The following is a 19,230-nucleotide window of genomic DNA, read 5'->3' as shown; positions in this document are numbered from 1 at the left end:
GGAAAGAACCTCTCCTGGGCCTCAGCTTGAATGGGTTTTTAGTGCACTGATCAGGGGTCTATGGTGAGTGGAGAATCGAGAGATGTGGTTTAGGCTTTTCAGGTAGTTCAAAGGCAAGCAGCTGTTTAATTTTCCAGCCAAGTTGAAACAGGCCACATAGCAACATCTAGAACCTGGTAAGCTTACCAGCAGCAGTTTTAGGCAGGCAGACTTGGGTTTGCTCTTAAGAGGGAGAATAAAGCGTGCACGCTAAAGGGCACCGTCGGAAAGCGCCTATCATTTTCATGTCAGAAAGATAAAATGTTGTGTACTTTGCTGGAAGCATGAGAAGCTTGGGCATCAAGACACTCTGATCGTAAGCGGGTGTAAGACCGTTAGAATTGGCTTCCTAAACATATACAACCACCCCTGCCGCTCATGTGAAATGCAGGGAAGCAGGAAACGTGTCACTTTGTCCCCAAGAAGCTCCCATTACCGATTGCTCCATAAAACGCTCCATGAGAAGACCTTAAACTTGGCTACCTTATTGAACACCAGTTATAGAGTTGTTAAACATGACTTCAGTTTGAGATTTTGAAATACACTGCAACTTGCAAGCCAAAGATGGCCTTAATCTTGGAGCAAGCTATATTTAACAGCCACAGAGGGAAATGCTTTACAAAGAAAAACAGAGTCTGAGAAAAGTGTCTCAGAAATACAGTCAGAAAGGTAGGTTTTAATACCATACTTGCTGCTGGATCCACTGACGGGTCTGTAGCTGAGCCAAGAGTCTGCATACATCAGTTTTGTGTAGGATGGAAACCTTGTACTACAGTATCTTTGTGTGATATAGTACACTTGGAATCTGGGACAGCTGATGGTATCACACAAGGAATACGATCAGCTTTAGCAGTGGCACGGATTGAGTCAGAAGAGCTCAAACCAAATTTCAGATTGCATAGCAACGACTATGGGCTTTTCAAATGTTGTACAGGCCAAGTTTAGATAAGGTAATTATGCTGTGCACTGCACCAATCACAACCACCTCTATTGTGTAGCTCAACAAATGTTATTCCTTTCTTTAAGAGGGAGTTTGTTTTGGAATACGTTTTCCAATTTTACTATTTAAAGTGGCAAATAATAACAGTTTCAAGCTCTGGCTAATGACTTTGATGCTCCTATGAGCTACTTCAGAAGCATCCACCATGTACGCTGAGTTGTTGGTCAAGCCCCAATAATGAAGACAGTGATAAGTCATCATTTGATTCACACCTATTATGAACATACTGCAGAAACTAAGTCAAGCACTGATGCAACCCAACTTACAGGAATTCTTAAGGACACCAACACAGGTAAATTTAAGAGCACCCCTCTTTACTTTCCAAGGAAAGGCTCTCTTGTTGAGGTGTAGCACCACGATTAAAAGTGGGATCCAACAGGAACTCAAAAAAGTATCCGGCCACACATTGCATTTGTTTACTTAATTTTGAAGACTACCCAAATGAAAAACAAAGTAAGCCACACATTACACTCACCCAGCATGAAGCAACTGTTTCCTACCCAGAAAGGGGACACCACATTTATTTTGCATGTTCTTGAGCAGCACAACAATGGAAGCTTTCACTCTGTAGTTCGCCGGAGAAAAGGATTTACGTCATGAAGTCTAAGCCAGCATCTGAATGAAAAAGTGGGCCAAGTTCACACATGGTGTAAAGCCTAGACGTCAAAGGCACTACAGATGTGTAGGGTAATACAGGTTTTTCTAGAAAAGCCCAAATTCTTAACTACATGGATTTCTTCTGAACTTCCAAAGACTCTAACCAGCCTGAAGTGACTCAATACCCCTGAGGAAACAGAGTGGAAGTCTGAGAATTAGCCTCTTTCTCGCTAGGTGGACACTACAGTTGTAGCTGACTCAACTCCTAGAGCAGGAGTGGCCAACCTGTGGCTCCGGAGCCACATGCAGCTCTTCAGAGGTGAATATACGGCTCCTTACCGAGGCACTGATCTCGGGGCTGGAGCTATAGATGCTAACTTTCCAATTTGCTGCTCAACTCCCTGCTTTGCCCCAAGCCCTGCCCCCACTCCACTCCTTCCCCTAAGGCCCCTGCCCTTTCCCCTGAGCCTGCCATGCCCTCACTCCTTCCCCCTCTCCCCATAGCCTCCTGTGCACGTGAAACAGCTGATTGTGGTGGGGGGGGGAGGGAGAGTAGGCACTGATTGGTGGGGCAGAGGCGCTGGGGAGCTGCTGACGTATTACTGTGGCTCTTTGGCAATGTACATGGGTAAATTCTGGTTCCTTCTCAGGCTCAGGTTAGCCACCTCTATCCTAGAGACATGACAAGATTCCCATAGCGTAAGCAATGTCTCCCGCTAACTAGGGAAGGCTGAGCCTCATCTGTCTCCAAAGGCAAAGAGACAAAAGAACAGGGCAAAACAGGGTACCATGTACAGGAAGGGGATTTAATAGAGGGAAGGAAAATATATATCACCTTTTTGAAATTACCTAGAAAAAGTACAAAGGCTCTGTGCTCCCTGGTTCCTTATCTTATGTGCCAGTCCATATAGGCCACAAACGAGAGTCTTATTTTCTGCAACCCCCATTAAAGACCAAGGATAATAAAAGAAGTGGAACTAATAGTTTTCAAGAAGCCCCAGGTAAACAAACTCTGTATGTGTCTTCAAAATGACTATAAAACTGTCCTAATGCGACTCAACAATTGCAACCTTCCTTCCCACAATCTTCCAGTTCCACCTTTGAGGGAGAAAAGAGAATGCCCTGACCAAAACTGACTTAAGTCATTTTGTAAGGTCATCCTGAATTTACCTGCCAAGACACTTATACAAACCCCACCATCTTAGTACCTAAACATCAATCCAGAGTGATGCAGCAAGCAGTGATTGCAAGGCCATTTTTAACTATCCCAGAAATAATTTCAGGGTAGTAAAACACCACATTATTAATTATTATTATGAATACAGTACTATAGGTCTAGAAGGTGCAGTCATGGACCAGAACCCCACTGTCCTAGGCATTATACAAAGGGGCAGTTACTATTCCAAAGGGCATACAATCTAAGGTTCCAGGTATGTTGACTACAGTGGAGTCGCATCATAGGCGCATTTAACTTACGCGATTTTAACTATACGCACTCAGCAAAAACAAAACAAAAAAAAGAACAATAATTTAAATACTGTACCTGTAGTGCGGGCGATTCCGCCTGCCATTCCACTCAATGAGCATTTGACTATACGCGATTTTTGCCTTATGTGCTGACTTCAGAACCTACCGTGTAAGATGCGACTCCGCTGTACATACTATTTTCTGTTGTGTTTTGCACTGCCCTGTAGCGTACCTGCTACTGATTTTAGGCTGATTTTTGTAGCTGACACCCAGTTATCCATTTGGTACAGATCATCTACTGTACAGCAGTAAGTACACTTAGGCCTTGGCTACACTTGGGAATTCACAGCGCTGCCGCGGGGAGCAGCAGCAGCGCTGCGAGCGAGCGTGCAGCGCTGCAGGCGCTGATTACACTGGCGCTTTACAGCGCTGCACTCGCTGCGCTGGGGGGGGGGGGGCGTTTTCACACCCCTGAGCGTAGCAAGTTGCAGCACTGTACAGCGCCAGTGTAGCCAAGGCCTTATAGCGCTGTACAGTCACTTCACAATGTGACAATATCATATCTCAACATCATGAAGTAAATGGTTTTTCCCTGAAGGACAAAATCCAGGAGGTGGTAACTGTCTACTTTACACACAGAGTTCAGGCACTGTAATGAAGATCAAGCCATTTGAGTCATTCATTGCCCTGTCCCCAGTGATTGCTGAGTAACTTCTCATCTCTCCACAGGACTCATGCTCATCTTTCCTCCATCTTCAAGGGACTCTTTCCCTGCCCACCCAACCCAACCCAACCCCTTCTTTCATTTACTGTCCTCTTACTAGGTGTTTCCACACAGCTGATCTGGAGCTGGTAGTCTATCTTTTATCATTGCAAATTTACCATCACAAAGTTGGTAACCAAGGTGACAGGCAATGAATGCAGGACTGAAAGCCATGAAACTCCCAAGTCATAATCATGGGACTGACGCATGCATGGTCTGAGCAAATCACACACCCCATGTCTCAGTTTCCCCATCAGTACCATGCAGGTAACACCCTCCTGATAGACTGGGGGATTAATTAAGATTTGCAAACTCCTCCCCCCAACCAATAAATCAGAAACTGCTATAAAAATACAAAATATTTGAATATGATAGAATTAATCCCCAGTTTATACTTAACTCTGACCACCAATCCCCATTTGTGCACTTCATTATTGGGGCTTATTTATTATTTTAACACCACTCAAAACGAAATGAGCCAAGTGCCACCCAATACAGACAGCAGACATGATCCCATGGAGCTTACAAGCTAAAACAGACACAAGGCAAACAAGGTGGATGGCAAGTAGGGTAACCAGATGTCCCAATTTTATAGGGACAGCCCTGATTTTGGGGTCTTCTTCTTATATAGGCTCCTATTACCCCCCACCACCATCCCAATTTTTCACACTTGCTGTCTGGTCCCCCTAATGACAAGACAACAGCCAAGAGCAGGAACGGAAGAGTAGAGGTGGAAGAACAAAGGTTGTACATCAGCAAAGGTACATGGTTATTCAGCAAGGGCTAATACACAGCACCATGGAGCAAAGATAACAATGAATTGATAAGTAGCAGAGTAGGGCTCTGATTCCGCAACTGGACCCACCCAGGGGATCCCTCGCAAGCACTACAGAGCTTTTATGAAGTCAATGGGATGGAGGGGACTGCGCACAGAAATCCAGTTATGCATCAGGGACACAATCAACAGGTTACTGGTTGGCTGAGTACCACGGGCAGGTCCCGTTGGGGCACACGGTCTTCCTGCCGCTCCTGAAAGGTTCCCCCAGACACCCCACAGGCTTCTCTCAACTCCCATGCACACCTCCCCACTACCCTGCTCCTCTATGGCCACCCCACCAATTCATCAGTGCCCCCCACCGGCCTTATGCCCCGCCCAAATACTGAGTGCACCTGTCTCCCTCAGCTCCTCTCACCCCGGGGGGCCTCAGCTGTCCTTGCCCCCCCCCGCCATCCCTTAGACTCCACCCCCCCGGTACACTCACACCCCACAGGACCCCCCTGTCTCCCCAACACCAGCAGCTCCCAGTGCTCCCCACGCCACCCGCCCCTGGGTGACACTTGGTGCCCCCCAATCCCGTTACACCCACAGCTCCCCCCTCGCCCCAGCCCCTCCCCCTTCCCCAGAGCGCCCCCCCCCCCGGTCCCCCATCTCCTCCCCCACCGGGCCCCGCGCTCCCACCCCGGGCTCCGGCCGGGTCACCTTGTGCGCCCCTGTCCGGCTCCGCAAGGCCTTGAGCCGCTCCCTCCGCCGCAGCGCCTCCTCCTGCAGCCGCCCCACGCCGGAGCCGGCAGCGGGAGCGGGGCCGGGGCCTGAGTTGGCAACGGGGGCCGCCATCTTCCCCAACGCCCGGCAGGCACCGCGCGAGGGAGGCCCGGCCAATCGAGCGGCCTCCTCAGGGCCAGGGGGAGCCCCGAGCGCATCGATCGGAGCCTGAGCGCTTCGGGCGGGAGCCAGGAGGAGGGAGCAGGGGGAGGGGAGCAGAGGGGCTGGGGCAGGAGGCGTGAGCAGGGTGGGGGAGGGGAGCAGAGGGGATGGGGCAGGAGGAGGGAGCAGGGGGAGGGGAGCGGAGGGGTTGGGGCAAGAGGAGGGAGCAGGGGGGAGGGGCTGGGGCAGGAGGAGGGGAGCAGAGGGGCTGGGGCAGGAGGAGGGAGCAGGGGGGATGGGCTGGGGCAGGAGGAGGGAGGGGAGCAGGGGGGATGGGGCAGGAGGAGGGAGCAGGGGGAGGGGAGCGGAGGGGTTGGGGCAAGAGGAGGGAGCAGGGGGGAGGGGCTGGGGCAGGAGGAGGGAGCAGGGTGGGGGAGGGGAGCAGAGGGGCTGGGGCAGGAGGAGGGAGCAGGGTGGGGGAGGGGAGCAGAGGGGCTGGGGCAGGAAGAGGGAGCAGGGGGGAGGGGCTGGGGCAGGAGGAGGGAGCAGGTGGGGAGGGGTATAGAGGATGGGAGAGGAGGAGTGAGCAGGGTGTGGGAGGGGGGGTAACAGGAAGAGAAGGAGGAGGGGGAGAGTGAGGAAGTAGAAGGGAGAGGGGAGGGCAGGGCAGGGGAGAGTCAGGGACAGGACAGCAGCAGCTGCCCTCAGCAGTAGGCCTCCCTTTCCCTGCTAGTCTCTAGGCTTGCTGGGGTTGGTAGGCTACTGTCCCTGGCTCCCCACGTGCTACCTAGGATTCCTGTCACTGGGAAACTCCACCTGGCCCCTAGGTCTCTCCATCCACAGGAGGACAGTCTGGCCCTAGGAATCTCTAGCCCCATCTGTCCCAAAGCACTGCACGAATGGAGACACGAACGGGACACTGGGTTCATTTCACCCACTCCTGGGCTGGGAGGCTGCAGCATATGACAGCGCTATACAGCAGTCCCACGTCCAGTTGAAACGACAGATGGATTTAGGGGCATGAGTATAATTGGCTCAGATGGATTTTCTAATGTATAAAAACAAGAAGAAAATAGCCCTTACACAATCCCTCTTTCAGCCCTTTATATGGCTTTAAAAAAGTTAAAAGGGCAGAATCCCTGCATTTTTCTCCTTGTTTTCTTCATGCTCATCTGACTGTGAACGATTTGTTTGTGTCACTCACACACCTCGTCCTGGGGCTTGACATCTACCCGGGGGGCACAGCTGTCTTCAGGGATCGGGACTAGAGGTGTGGTCATGAACGTAGCTGGGTCCTAACCCACCAGAGGACAGCAGAATCCCCATGACCCTTTCAGTGCCTGGCCTCTCTGGTGAGTGACAAACATGGGCAAAAACAGCTCGAGAATTCCCCTTGTGAAAGGGACCTTCTTGTTGGGTTTGGGCCAACGGCGGCAACTTCTGCACCAGCTGCAACTCTTCCCTTCCAGGGTAGTGGGTACTCCAGCGGCGTGGCAGACCAGAGCTCTGATTCACTGACTGCTGGTATAAGGTCCCTTGGCGAGGCCAGCAGCAGAGAAGAATTGGGCTCGGTGAGTCCAGTTAGTGCTGAATATTCTAGTGGTTTTGAGATGTGGACATTTGAGACCCACCAAATTCATTTCACCGAAGAACCCACCAGGAAATAAATAAATCTTAGTAAATAAGTGACACCTTAGAAGCGAATAAGTTCTACTAACTTAATTTAGCCTTTAAGTTAATAACTTTCCAGCAAATCTGCCAACAAACTGGAAGCTGGTTTGCTTTTTTTGTTACCTGTGTGGGAACCTTTAACAACGCAATGCACTGAGCAAAGATCAAACAGGACCCCTAAGGGGAAATAACCTTTCTGATGACACAGTGCGGCACAACCTTCAAACCCAGAGAGGAGCCCTCGTTCAACCGTTTATACAGCCGCTACATCCGCACTGAATCTGTGACATTATACAGCAAGCTGCCTTGCCTGCTGGTGATAAAGCACGTTTGCAAGCTTTGCATTTCTCAGGTGGCAGCTGCTGTAACTTCTTGGCTGCCAGACTGAACAGAAGCACACTTGGCTAGGTTTCAGAACAGACACTTATGTCTGACTAAGAGAGAGTCTCACATGCTTTAGAGTAACCATTTTAGGCCCTGATCCAGTGCCTATTAAATTCAATAGGAAGAAAGTATCATTATCCCCATTTTACAGATGGAGAAACTGAGGCACAGGGTGGTTAAGTGACTTCCCCAAGGGCATATATACAGAGTCACTATAATAGACGGGTTAGAGCTCCAGGGTTCCTGACTCACAGACCCATAATCAGACCACTAGAAAACACCTCTCTCAAGTTACATGTTAGTATTTCTTTATGCACAATACAAATGTGCCTCTGGGCTTGTCAGAATTACGTTAGTGTCACAAGCTGTTTTCAAGAGAAAATCAGTCCCACAACAGCCTCTGTCAGTTAACTAAACAGGAAATCCTGCTTTAAAAATAGCTAGAGACAAAATCAAAGAAGAATTAAACAGTTTAAAATACAGTAAATTACACCGTTAAAACTTTCTAGAGTCCCATGCCACAGGTATTAGGCAGGTCATTTTGGAAGGGAAAATATCACACCCAAACAACTGGTTCACATGCTGCATTAAAGAGTACTGTTATGTTAAGGTCTCCTGAATCCACATTTTAGCTGGTTTCTGCCTAAATGTAAACAAAGTGTGAGGCTATCTAGATAGATTCAGGTATGAGGGCACTGACTGTGCACAATAGAAGGTCTTGGGAATGATACTATGCTAGATGGGTCCATTGGTCTGACCCAGCAGGACTAGGGTGACCAGATGTCCCGATTTTATAGGCAAAGTCCCGATATTTGGGGTTTTTTTATATGGGCTCCTATTACCCCCCACCCCATCCTGATTTTTCACACTTGCTGTCTGGTCACCCTAAGCAGGACAGGGAGTGGGAGGGTGGGAGGAGGAATACCCGGCTAGGTGGCCCCACTGGTCTGATCCAGTGTGGCAGAGAGTGGGGGGATACAAGACTAGATGAGTCCATTGGTCTGATTCAGCCATACAAAAGGAACAGGATCAAGCCAACTATATATCAGATATTGTTGAAAGTGTATAAAAACTGCAAAGCTCCAGTTTGCAAGATCTGCACAAACATTTCTGGTTTACTTAAGCCAGATGTTTGCATTTTAAAGAATTGAAAAGTGGTTATATTAAGCAGACATCAAGGCAAACCTATGGAAGTAGCATTGTCAGCAGCCAGAACATGCATAATGAGACATCAGACAAAGGAATCTGTAGGTCAGTGTCAGAACGGGTGAAGGGCAGGAACGAATGCAACTCGTTAGCATGTTGCTTATCTGCTCAGAGGTCTTTTGGAGACATCCAGCAGGAGAGGGGACCTATTTTTAAGTTTAAATTTGATAGAATGCCTTTGTAAACATGCTTGTTTGTTATGACCTGTATAGTTCTTTACAGAATTTGTACTTGGGCCATCTAAGTGCCCGCATTGTTTTAAACTGATGTGTAATGAGATTTTATAGGCACTATATTGTGTATGTATATTACTATATTGTGTACTATATTGCCTAGTGAGGAGGGCTTTAAACTAGGTTCACCGGGGGAAGGAGACCAAAGCCCTGAGGTAAGTGGGGAAATGGGATCCTGGGAGGAAGCACAAGCAGGAGAGCGCAAGAGGGGAGGACTCCTGTCTCATGCTGAGAAAGAGGGACGATCATTGAGTTATCTTAAGTGCCTATACACAAATGCAAGAAGCCTGGGAAACAAGCAGGGAGAACTGGAAGTCCTGGCACAGTCAGGGAACTATGATGTGATTGGAATAACAGAAACTTGGTGGGATAACTCACATGACTGGAGTACTGTCATGGATGGATATAAACTGTTCAGGAAGGACAGGCAGGGCAGAAAAGGTGGGGGAGTTGCATTGTATGTAAGAGAGGAGTATGACTGCTCAGAGCTCCGGTATGATACTGCAGAAAAACCTGAGAGTCTCTGGATAAAGTTGAGAAGTGGGAGCAACAAGGGTGATGTCGTGGTTGGAGTCTGCTATAGACCACCAGACCAGGGGGATGAGGTGGACGAGGCTTTCTTCTGGCAACTAGCAGAAGTTGCTAGATCGCAGGCCCTGGTTCTCATGGGAGACTTTAATCACCCTGATATCTGCTGGGAGAGCAATACAGCGGTGCACAGGCAATCCAGGAAATTTTTGGAAAGCGTAGGGGACAATTTCCTGGTGCAAGTGCTGGAGGAACCAACTAGGGGCAAAGCTTTTCTTGACCTGCTGCTCACAAACAGGGAAGAACTAGTAGGGGAAGCAAAAGTGGATGGGAACCTGGGAGGCAGTGACCATGAGATGGTCGAGTTCAGGATCCTGACACAAGGAAGAAAGGAGAGCAGCAGAATATGGACCCTGGACTTCAGAAAAGCAGACTTTGACTCCCTCAGGGAACAGATGGGCAGGATCCCCTGGGAGAATAACATGAAGGGCAAAGGGGTCCAGGAGAGCTGGCTGTATTTTAAAGAATCCTTATTGAGGTTGCAGGAACAAACCATCCCGATGTGTAAAAAGAATAGTAAATATGGCAGGCGACCAGCTTGGCTAAACAGTGAAATCCTTGCTGATCTTAAACGCAAAAAAGAGGCTTATAAGAAGTGGAAGATTGGACAAATGACCAGGGAGGAGTATAAAAATATTGCTCAGGCGTGCAGGAGTGAAATCAGGAAGGCCAAATCACACTTGGAGTTGCAGTTAGCAAGAGATGTTAAGAGTAACAAGAAGGGTTTCTTCAGGTATGTTAGCAACAAGAAGAAAATCAAGGAAAGTGTGGGCCCCTTACTGAATGAGGGAGGCAACCTAGTGACCGAGGATGTGGAAAAAGCTAATGTACTCAATGATTTTTTTGCCTCTGTCTTCACGCACAAGGTCAGCTCCCAGATTGCTGCACTGGGCAGTACAGCATGGGGAGAAGGTGACCAGCCCTCTGTGGAGAAAGAAGTGGTTCGGGACTATTTAGAAAAACTGGACGTGCACAAGTCCATGGGGCCGGATGCGCTGCATCCGAGGGTGCTAAAGGAGTTGGCGGGTGAGATTGCAGAGCCATTAGCCATTATTTTTGAAAACTCATGGCGATCGGGGGAGGTCCCAGATGACTGGAGAAAGGCTAATGTAGTGCCCATCTTTAAAAAAGGGAGGAAGGAGGATCCGGGGAACTACAGGCCAGTCAGCCTCACCTCAGTCCCTGGAAAAATTATGGAGCAGGTCCTCAAGGAATCAATTATGAAACATTTAGAGGAAAGGAAAGTGATCAGGAACAGTCAGCATGGATTCACGAAGGGGAAGTCGTGCCTGACTAACCTAATTGCCTTCTATGATGAGATAACTGGCTCTGTGGATGAGGGGAAAGCAGTGGATGTGTTATTTCTTGACTTTAGCAAAGCTTTTGATACTGTCTCCCACAGTATTCTTGCCACCAAGTTAAAGAAGTATGGGCTGGATGAATGGACTGTAAGGTGGATAGAAAGCTGGCTAGATCGTCGGGCTCAGCGGGTAGTGATCAATGGCTCCATGTCTAGTTGGCAGCCGGTTTCAAGTGGAGTGCCCCAAGGGTCGGTCCTGGGGCCGGTTTTGTTTAATATCTTTATTAATGATCTGGAGGATGGGGTGGACTGCACTCTCAGCAAGTTTGCAGATGACACTAAACTAGGAGGCGTGGTAGATACACTAGAGGGTAGGGATCGGATACAGAGGGACCTAGACAAATTAGAGGATTGGGCAGAAAAAAACCTGATGAGGTTCAACAAGGACAAGTGCAGAGTCCTGCACTTAGGACGGAAGAATCCCATGCACTGCTACAGACTAGGGACCGAATGGCTAGGTAGCAGTTCTGCTGAAAAGGACCTAGGGGTCACAGTGGACGAGAAGCTGGATATGAGTCAACAGTGTGCTCTTGTTGCCAAGAAGGCTAACGGCATTTTGGGCTGTATAAGTAGGGGCATTGCCAGCAGATCGAGGAACGTGATCGTTCCCCTTTATTCGACATTGGTGAGGCCTCATCTGGAATACTGTGTCCAGTTTTGGGCCCCACACTACAAGAAGGATGTGGAAAAATTGGAAAGAGTCCAGCGGAGGGCAACAAAAATGATTAGGGGTCTGGAGTATATGACTTATGAGGAGAGGCTGAGAGAACTGGGATTGTTTAGTCTCCAGAAGAGAAGAATGAGGGGGGATTTGATAGCAGCCTTCAACTACCTGAAGGGGGGTTCCAAAGAGGATGGAGCTCGGCTGTTCTCAGTGGTGGCAGATGACAGAACAAGGAGCAATGGTCTCAAGTTGCGGTGGGGGAAGTCCAGGTTGGATATCAGGAAAAACTATTTCACTAGGAGGGTGGTGAAACACTGGAATGCGTTACCTAGGGAGGTGGTGGAGTCTCCTTCCTTGGAGGTTTTTAAGGCCCGGCTTGACAAAGCCCTGGCTGGGATGATTTAGCTGGGAATTGGTCCTGCTTTGAGCAGGGGGTTGGACTAGATGACCTCTTGAGGTCCCTTCCAACTCTGATATTCTATGATTCTATGATTCTATGATTCTATGTAAAGATAATAAAACTGTATTTTCATAGCTGCAATCTACACATCTCTTTTTTAATCTCATCCCATTTCATTTGTTGTCCAAGAGGCCCCACTGCCCTGAGAGGGGACGGCCAGGATTCTGGGTTCTACTCCCAGCTCGCCAATCTTAGCTAAATCGCGTCACAGCTTTGTGCCTCAGTTTCCCCACATGTAAAATGCAGCTAACACCTACCTGCCAGAGCAGTTAATTTATTAATATTTGTAAAGTGTTTAAAGATCCTCAGGTGAAACACTCATGAATAAGGCCCTACTAAATTCACAGCCATGAAAAACGCGTCACTGACCGTGAAATCTGGTCTTTTATGTGCTTTTACCCTATACTATACAGATTTCATGGGGGAGACCAGCGTTTCTCAAATTGGGGGTCCTGACCGAAAAGGGAGTTGCAGGGGGTTTGCAAGGTTATTTTAGGGGTCTCATGGTATTGCCACCTGTACTTCTGCGCTGCCTTAAGAGCTGGGCAGCTGGAGAGCGGCGGCTGTTGGCCAGGCACCCAGCTCTGAAGGCAGCGCCCCACCAGCAGCACAGAAGTAGGGGTGACAATACCATACCATGCCACCTGTACTTCTGCGCTGCTTCCTTCAGAGCTGGGTGGCCGGAAAGTGGCAGCTGCTGACCAAGGGCCCAGCTCTGAAGGCAGCAGCGCAGAAGTAAGGGAGGCAATACCATACCAGGCCATTCTTACTTCTGCGCTGCTGCTGACAGCGGCTTTGCCTTCAGAGCTGGGATCCCGGCCAGCAATCGCCGCTCTCCAGCTGCTCAGCTCTGAAGGCAGCTTCGCTGCCAGCAGCAGTACAGAAGTAAGGGTAGCAATGCCACAACCCCTCTTACAATAACCTTGCAACCCCCCTCCACATACACATGTACACACACACACACAACTCCTTTTTGGGTCAGGATCCCTACAATTACAACACCGTGAAATTTCAGATTTAAATAGCCGAAATCATGAAATTTACAATTTTTTAAATCCTCTGACCAAAATGGACTGTGAATTTGGTAGGGCCCTTCTCATGAACGGATAGATCCTGGCATCAACGCAGCTACAACACTGCATTCAACTAGTGCAGGTGTTCTCAAACTTCATTGCACCGTGACCCCCTTCTGACAACAAAAATTACTACACGACCCCAGGAGAGGGGAGGAAGCCTGAGCCCCACCCCCTGGTGGGGGGGAAGCCCAAGCCACACCGCCCTGGGCAGGGGGGCGGGACCAAATTCAAAGCCCAAGGGCTTTAATCCCAGGCAGGGGTCCGGCAACCTGAACCTGACCCCCCAGGGCTGAAGCCCTCGGGCTTCGGCTTTGGCCCCAGGCCCCAGCAAGTCTAATCCAGCCCTGGCAACCCCATTCAAATGGTGTCGTGACCCACTTTGGGTTTGAGAACCGCTGAACTAGTGTGTCAGTGTTGCCGGTTGCACACACAATTGCAACAAATGTGTGCTGGGGATTTATACAAACAGGAATCTAGGCCAGCACCGATCTTTCCATATGTGACAGCCGCCCTCTTGCCCGACACCCTAGGGATAGAACCAGGGACTTCCAGAGTGAAAAATATGAGCAGCTAGAGCATGAGCTAAAAAGGCAAGTTGTTATAGTAAGGGCTGTGACAACTCTTATCCTCTGCAATTTGGCACAGCGCGGGAGCTGTAACGCACTCACCAGTGGATTACACATACACAGAACTGCACATGCAATAGTGCACATCTCAATAGGCGCACAATTACACATGCACAAATGCATGAGAATTTTCTGGCTGAAAATCAGGCCTTCAGAATAATATAGCCAGGGCACAAGTTGCAATTTCCTCCCCCCGGCCCCCCGCTAAATAAGCTGTAACATTGAAGCTGTCATGAATGCCTCAGCAATTTATTCTGTTCATTTTCTTCCAGCAGTAATGCTGCGTGGAGAGTAATTGGTCCGAACAGATGTTAATAAAATCATTCCTCAAAACATGCTGAGTCAATGAAACCCTCCTGGTGTTTAAATAAAGCAAAGTGTTTGTGAGAACAGCTGACTTTCCTTCATCCCCCAGCTCTAAAATGTAGTCCACATGCCCTGTGTTGTGTCAAAACTTACCCCCTTCCTGGCGTTTGACTCTGTTAACAAACACACAAGACAACACAAAGTGCTGCCCAACCCTTCTTCCCAGGCTTGGCTGCTCTTCGGGCTCCTCGTTTAGGTCTGCTCAGCTCACCCCCTTGGTCCTCTCTGCCTCAGGCTATGTCTACTCTGCAGCTGGAGGTATGATACCTGTGCTAGCTTTAATCTAACTAGGGCAGGTACCAAGAGCGGTGAAGATGCAGTGGTAAGGACTTCAACACGGGCTAGCAATGCTAGTACGTGCCCAAGGTTCCGGGCAGGTTTGTACAGCCCACATTTCTGCGTTATTTTTAGCTACACTAGCTCAATTAAAGCTAGCGTGGATACGTCTACCCAAGCTGCAATCACACTTCAATTGCAGTGTAGACACAGCCTCAGACTCCTGATCCCTCTACTAGGACAACCACCTTCTGAAGTCTGCTTCCTCCCTTATGATTGCCCCCTAGGCTTGATGTTACTGACAGATGTTTCAGGGTGGGACTAGCTTCAGGACAGACCGCTCACCCTTCCAGCCCTGGGCCAGTGTGTGTAGGATTGTGGGGGGCAGTCTGGTCTCTCTACCTCAGTACATTTCTGTCTCAGAAAGCTCATTCCTGGGAAGCTGGCACTGAAGTTGGAGCAGCACTGGGTCGGTCAAATCATCCCCTCTTGAAATTCACAGTGCGGGCGGATGAATTCCCCTAAAATATAAATCAAGCACAGACTGCGTTTCATTGCAACGATCCAAAGGACAAAATGAAGACGGGCAGGTGCTGTCCCTTGCCGTGTTTGCCGGTGGCCTCCCTGAGCCTGCGCTGAGATCTGCCATTCGCGTAATAAATGATGATGGATGAATACTTTGCACTTCTCATCCACGGGCTTCTGAGAGCTCTATGGGCATTAATTAATGGAGCCTCCCCACAGCCCTGGGAGCTGGTATGTGTCTTATTCTCATTTTACAGCTGAGAAAACTGAGGTCTGGGAGATTAAGTGGTGAGGTTACCCAGCCTAGAGGTAGCAGAGGATGCTTGGCTTCCAGTCCTTTGCTCTAATCACTAGAGCAGGGGTTGGCAACCTTTCAGAAGTGGTGTGCCGAGTCTTCATTTATTCACTCTAATTTAATGTTTCACGTGCCAGTAATACATTTTAACATTTTTAGAAGGTCTCTTTCAATAAGTCTATAATACAGAACTAAACTATTGTTGTATGTAAAGTAAATAAGGTTTTTAAAATGTTTAAGAAGCTTCATTTAAAATTAAATTAAAATGCAGAGCCCCCCGGACCGGTGGCCAGGACCCGGGCAGTGTGAGTGCCATTGAAAATCAGCTCACGTGCCGCCTTCGGCACACGTGCCATAGGTTGCCTACCCCTGACCTAGCCCCTACTCCCTCCTGGATCTGAGCTTGCTACGGTAGCAGCCTTTTCCTTAAGCCTCCGCACTTGGACACTACCCCACTTTTTAAGGGTTCCAGTTCAGTGCTGGCCCTCGCCAGGGGTCCCAGCTTTTGTCGTGGGGTGTGGTGCTGGCTCTGTAGGACTCCCCTCCTCTGCTTTAAATGGTCTGGCTTTTAGAAGAGGAAAATATCCGACATTTACATAGCAGCTTTCCTCCCGAAGCAATTCGGACACTTCCCACGCTGCAGTGACAACCTTCTCCAGGGATTGCTCCCTCCAGCAAGGAGATGCAGCCAACAGTCACGCTCGACAACAGGATAGAACCAGAAGTGAAAATGAATGCCGTAGCAGGCTGACGGCACAGCGTGAGGGAGGTGCAGCAGAATATTAGGACCTCCACTGGAACTGAGGCAGATGAACTGACTTGCTTTTTGGTTGCGTTACACCCCTTTCCCCAGACCTGACCTAGGGTAGGTCTACACTACTGCTTAGGCGAGTAGAATACAGACGCGCCAGAACCCCCAGGGTACATACCCTACACCTCCCACGTCTACACTGCTATTTCTAACAGTGCCGGAGCCTTTCCCCGCTGCCTCCTCTCTGCCAGAGCCTTTCACTGCCACCTGTAGCTACACCCTGCCGTGTGGACACAGCCAGCCTTTCGCTGCTGTGTGTAGCTGCACCTACCCTGCATGCCGCCACAAGCGTAGACAAGGCCCTATGGAGACTGTAAGCTGCTCAGGGCGGGGACCTTGCGTTCCCATTTGCACTGGACACGCTGTTAGTGCTGCACAAACAAAACGAATAGAAACTCTTGCAGAAGCACCATGGGGCCTTTCACAGCCGGGCCCAATGTTTTCAGGTTGCTGTTAGTTGTATGGCAGTAGTGCTTAGAGACTCCAGCCGAGTTGAGGGCCCTTTTGTGCGAGGCATTGTACGGACACATCGGAAGAGAAGCTCCCTGCCCGGAGGAGCTTACAGTCTAAACAGACACGACAAAGGGAGAGGAAGTGACTTACCCAAAGCCATACAGCAAACGAGGTCGTACAACTTCCAGTCAAACGTTCCAGCTACTAGACCACGCTTAACGTTGCCGATAGTGCAGCCAGGGCCCTTCCCAGGACAGGATTTTAATACTGGCTCAGGGCAAAGCACACCAACTACTGACCCATCAGCAGCAGGGCCGGCTCCAGGCACCAGCCTGGCAAGCAGGTGCTTGGGGCGGCCGCTCCGGAGAGGGGCGGCACGTCCAGCTATTCGGCGGACGGTCCCTCACTCCCACTCGGAGCGAAGGACCTCCCGCCGAATTGCCGCCGCAGATCACAGTCACGATCGCGGCTTTTTTTTTTTTTTGGCTGCTTGGGGCGGCCAAAACCCTGGAGCCGGCCCTGATCAACAGCATAGCCTACAGTGCCCCGCCCTTCCGAGGCAGCCTCCCCTCCAAGCGCTGCCCCTGCCCAACCCTGCTTAGCTTGTGAGAGAAAAAAGGAAACCCAGCCAAGCTGGCCTGGCTGTAGGATGAGATGTTTTCCTTCGTTTCAACAGCTTCAGCCCCAGTTGCTAAAAAAGGCACCGGGGTACAGACCTTAAAATAATACCAAGCCTGAGCATGAGGCACCCGGCGCAACAACCCAGCCATGGAGACAATCAGCTCACGTGTGTCGGGAGCTAAGTATCACGTCTTCACTGTTATTAGACCAGCTCTGGAGGCCCTGATTTGTTACCCTGTTTATCCACCTGGCCCCCCAAGTAGTTCAGCCAGGCGGAGAGGCGGAGGAATGTTACTATAAACCCACAGTCTCCGGTTCAAAGGTTTCTGAGCTGCTGTGACCCTTAGTCAGGGGCCCAGTCCTGCAGCCTGAGTGGGTTGGTCCATTGGCATCACGACGCTGCTTGTTTAAATACAGTTTGCAGGATCGGACCCCATATTGGGATGGTCCTGCCCGTGCCTCTGGATTTTGAGGTGCCTGGTCCTGCTCCCAGTGAAATGAATGGCAAAACTCCCATTGACGGGCATCAGGGAGGGGCCCACTGTGCCCCTCTCTGTGTGAGGAGTGGGTCAGGAAGGCTGATTGGCAGCTGGCGCTGTAAAATAAGCAGCAGCATCCCTGCCTGTGGGCTAATTATACCACCAGGTACTCAGCCCCCTGATTATCGTGCTGCAACCAGCTCCCTAGCACCCGTGGTTCCTGAGCTGCCGCAGGTGCTCCCAGCAGGCCCCTCCACCCCCGGAGGGGTTCCCGGCTCAAACTGTGATGCCAGCTGATTGCCGGAGCCTGCGCTGTGCTCTCCCCAGCAGCGAGGGCAGAGGGGAGCGAGTCTAGGCCCCGCAAGATGAGTCCCATTGCTACGGCTGTTGCTGATGCCTGGGGACTCACACAGCCCTTTGCCTCAAAGACACCATATAGATCTGGGATAAGCGCCTCTCCCTGGTATGGGGGGATATCGTATGGCCGTCCTGCACAGCACCCCTGGGCACAGGGGACATTTCAGGGTGTGCCGGGGCAGAACAGGAGAGGGCCCGGGGGCTGGGGGGAAAGTAGGAGCAAGGCCTGGCACCCTGGTAGTTCTGGGTGACTGGGCAACAAAATGGCAGATGAAATTCAAGGTTGATAAATGCAAAATAACGCACCTTGGAAAACATAATCCCAACTATACCTAGAAAATGATGGGGTCTAAATTAGCTGTTACCATGCAAGAAAAAGATCTTGGAGTCATTGTGGATAGTTCTCTGAAAACATCCACTCAATGTGCAGCGGCAGTCAAAAAAGCGAACAGAATGTTGGGAATCATTAGGACAGGGATCGATAATGAGACAGAAAATATCATGTTGCCGCTATATAAATCTATGGTACATCTTGAATACTGTGTGCAGATGTGGTCGCCCCATCTCAAAAAAGCTATATTGGAATCATAGGCGCTGACTTCCCCTTTTTCCCGTGGTTGCTCAACCCCACCCCTGCCACCAGCCCCGCCCCCATTCCACCCCTTCCATGAGGCCCTGCCCCTGCCCCGCCTCTTCCCACCCCTTCCCTGCCCCCATTCCAACCCCTTCCCCAAAGTCCCCGCTCCAACTCCACCCCCTCCCTGCCCCTATTCCAACTCCTTCCCCAAATCCCTGCCTCTTCCCTGCCTCCTCCCCTGAGCACGCCACATTTCCACTTCCTCCCCTCCCCCCCCGAGCGTGCTAACGCTGCCAAACAGCTGTTTGGCGGCGGCCAGGCAGGACACACTGGGAGGTAGGTGGAAGAGCGGGGATACGGAGCGCTCGGGGGGGAGGAAGAGGAGGAGGTGGGGCGGGGGAGAAGGGAGCTTGGCTGCTGGTGGGTGCAGAGCACCCACTAATTTTTCCCCCATGGGTGCTCCAGCCCTGGAGCACCCATGGAGTCGGCGCCTATGATTGGAATTGGAAAAGGTACAGAAAAGGACCACAATGATTAGGGGTATGGAACGGCTTCCATATGAGGAGAGATTAATAAGACTGGGACTTTTCAGCCTGGAAAAGAGCCGACTAAGGGGGGATACGATGGAGGTCTATAAAATCATGACTGGTGTGGAGAAAGTAAATCAGGAAGTGTTCTTTACTCCTTCTCA

At 50.2% G+C, this 19,230-nt stretch overlaps 1 protein-coding gene across 2 annotated transcripts in view; it reads right to left on the bottom strand.

Annotated features, from left to right (window-relative positions):
• The window catches only part of CCDC12 (coiled-coil domain containing 12), an 80,300-nt gene extending 74,754 nt beyond the window's left edge, over positions 1–5,546 (bottom strand). Inside the window, exon 1 of one of the 2 annotated variants that reach the window (XM_005308780.4) lies at positions 5,347–5,546. In XM_005308780.4, the coding sequence (XP_005308837.1) occupies positions 5,347–5,481 (135 nt within the window). In that variant the 5' untranslated portion in view covers positions 5,482–5,546. The remainder of the gene's footprint in view (positions 1–5,346) is intronic. The other variant, XM_005308779.4, reaches the window with a different exon arrangement.
• Positions 5,547–19,230: the final 13,684 nt, after the last annotated feature.

The sequence above is a fragment of the Chrysemys picta genome, chromosome 2 (genome assembly GCF_011386835.1).
Source record: "Chrysemys picta bellii isolate R12L10 chromosome 2, ASM1138683v2, whole genome shotgun sequence".
In the NCBI taxonomy this organism is placed as follows: domain Eukaryota; kingdom Metazoa; phylum Chordata; order Testudines; family Emydidae; genus Chrysemys; species Chrysemys picta.
This window is presented reverse-complemented; position numbering and strand designations above follow the sequence as displayed.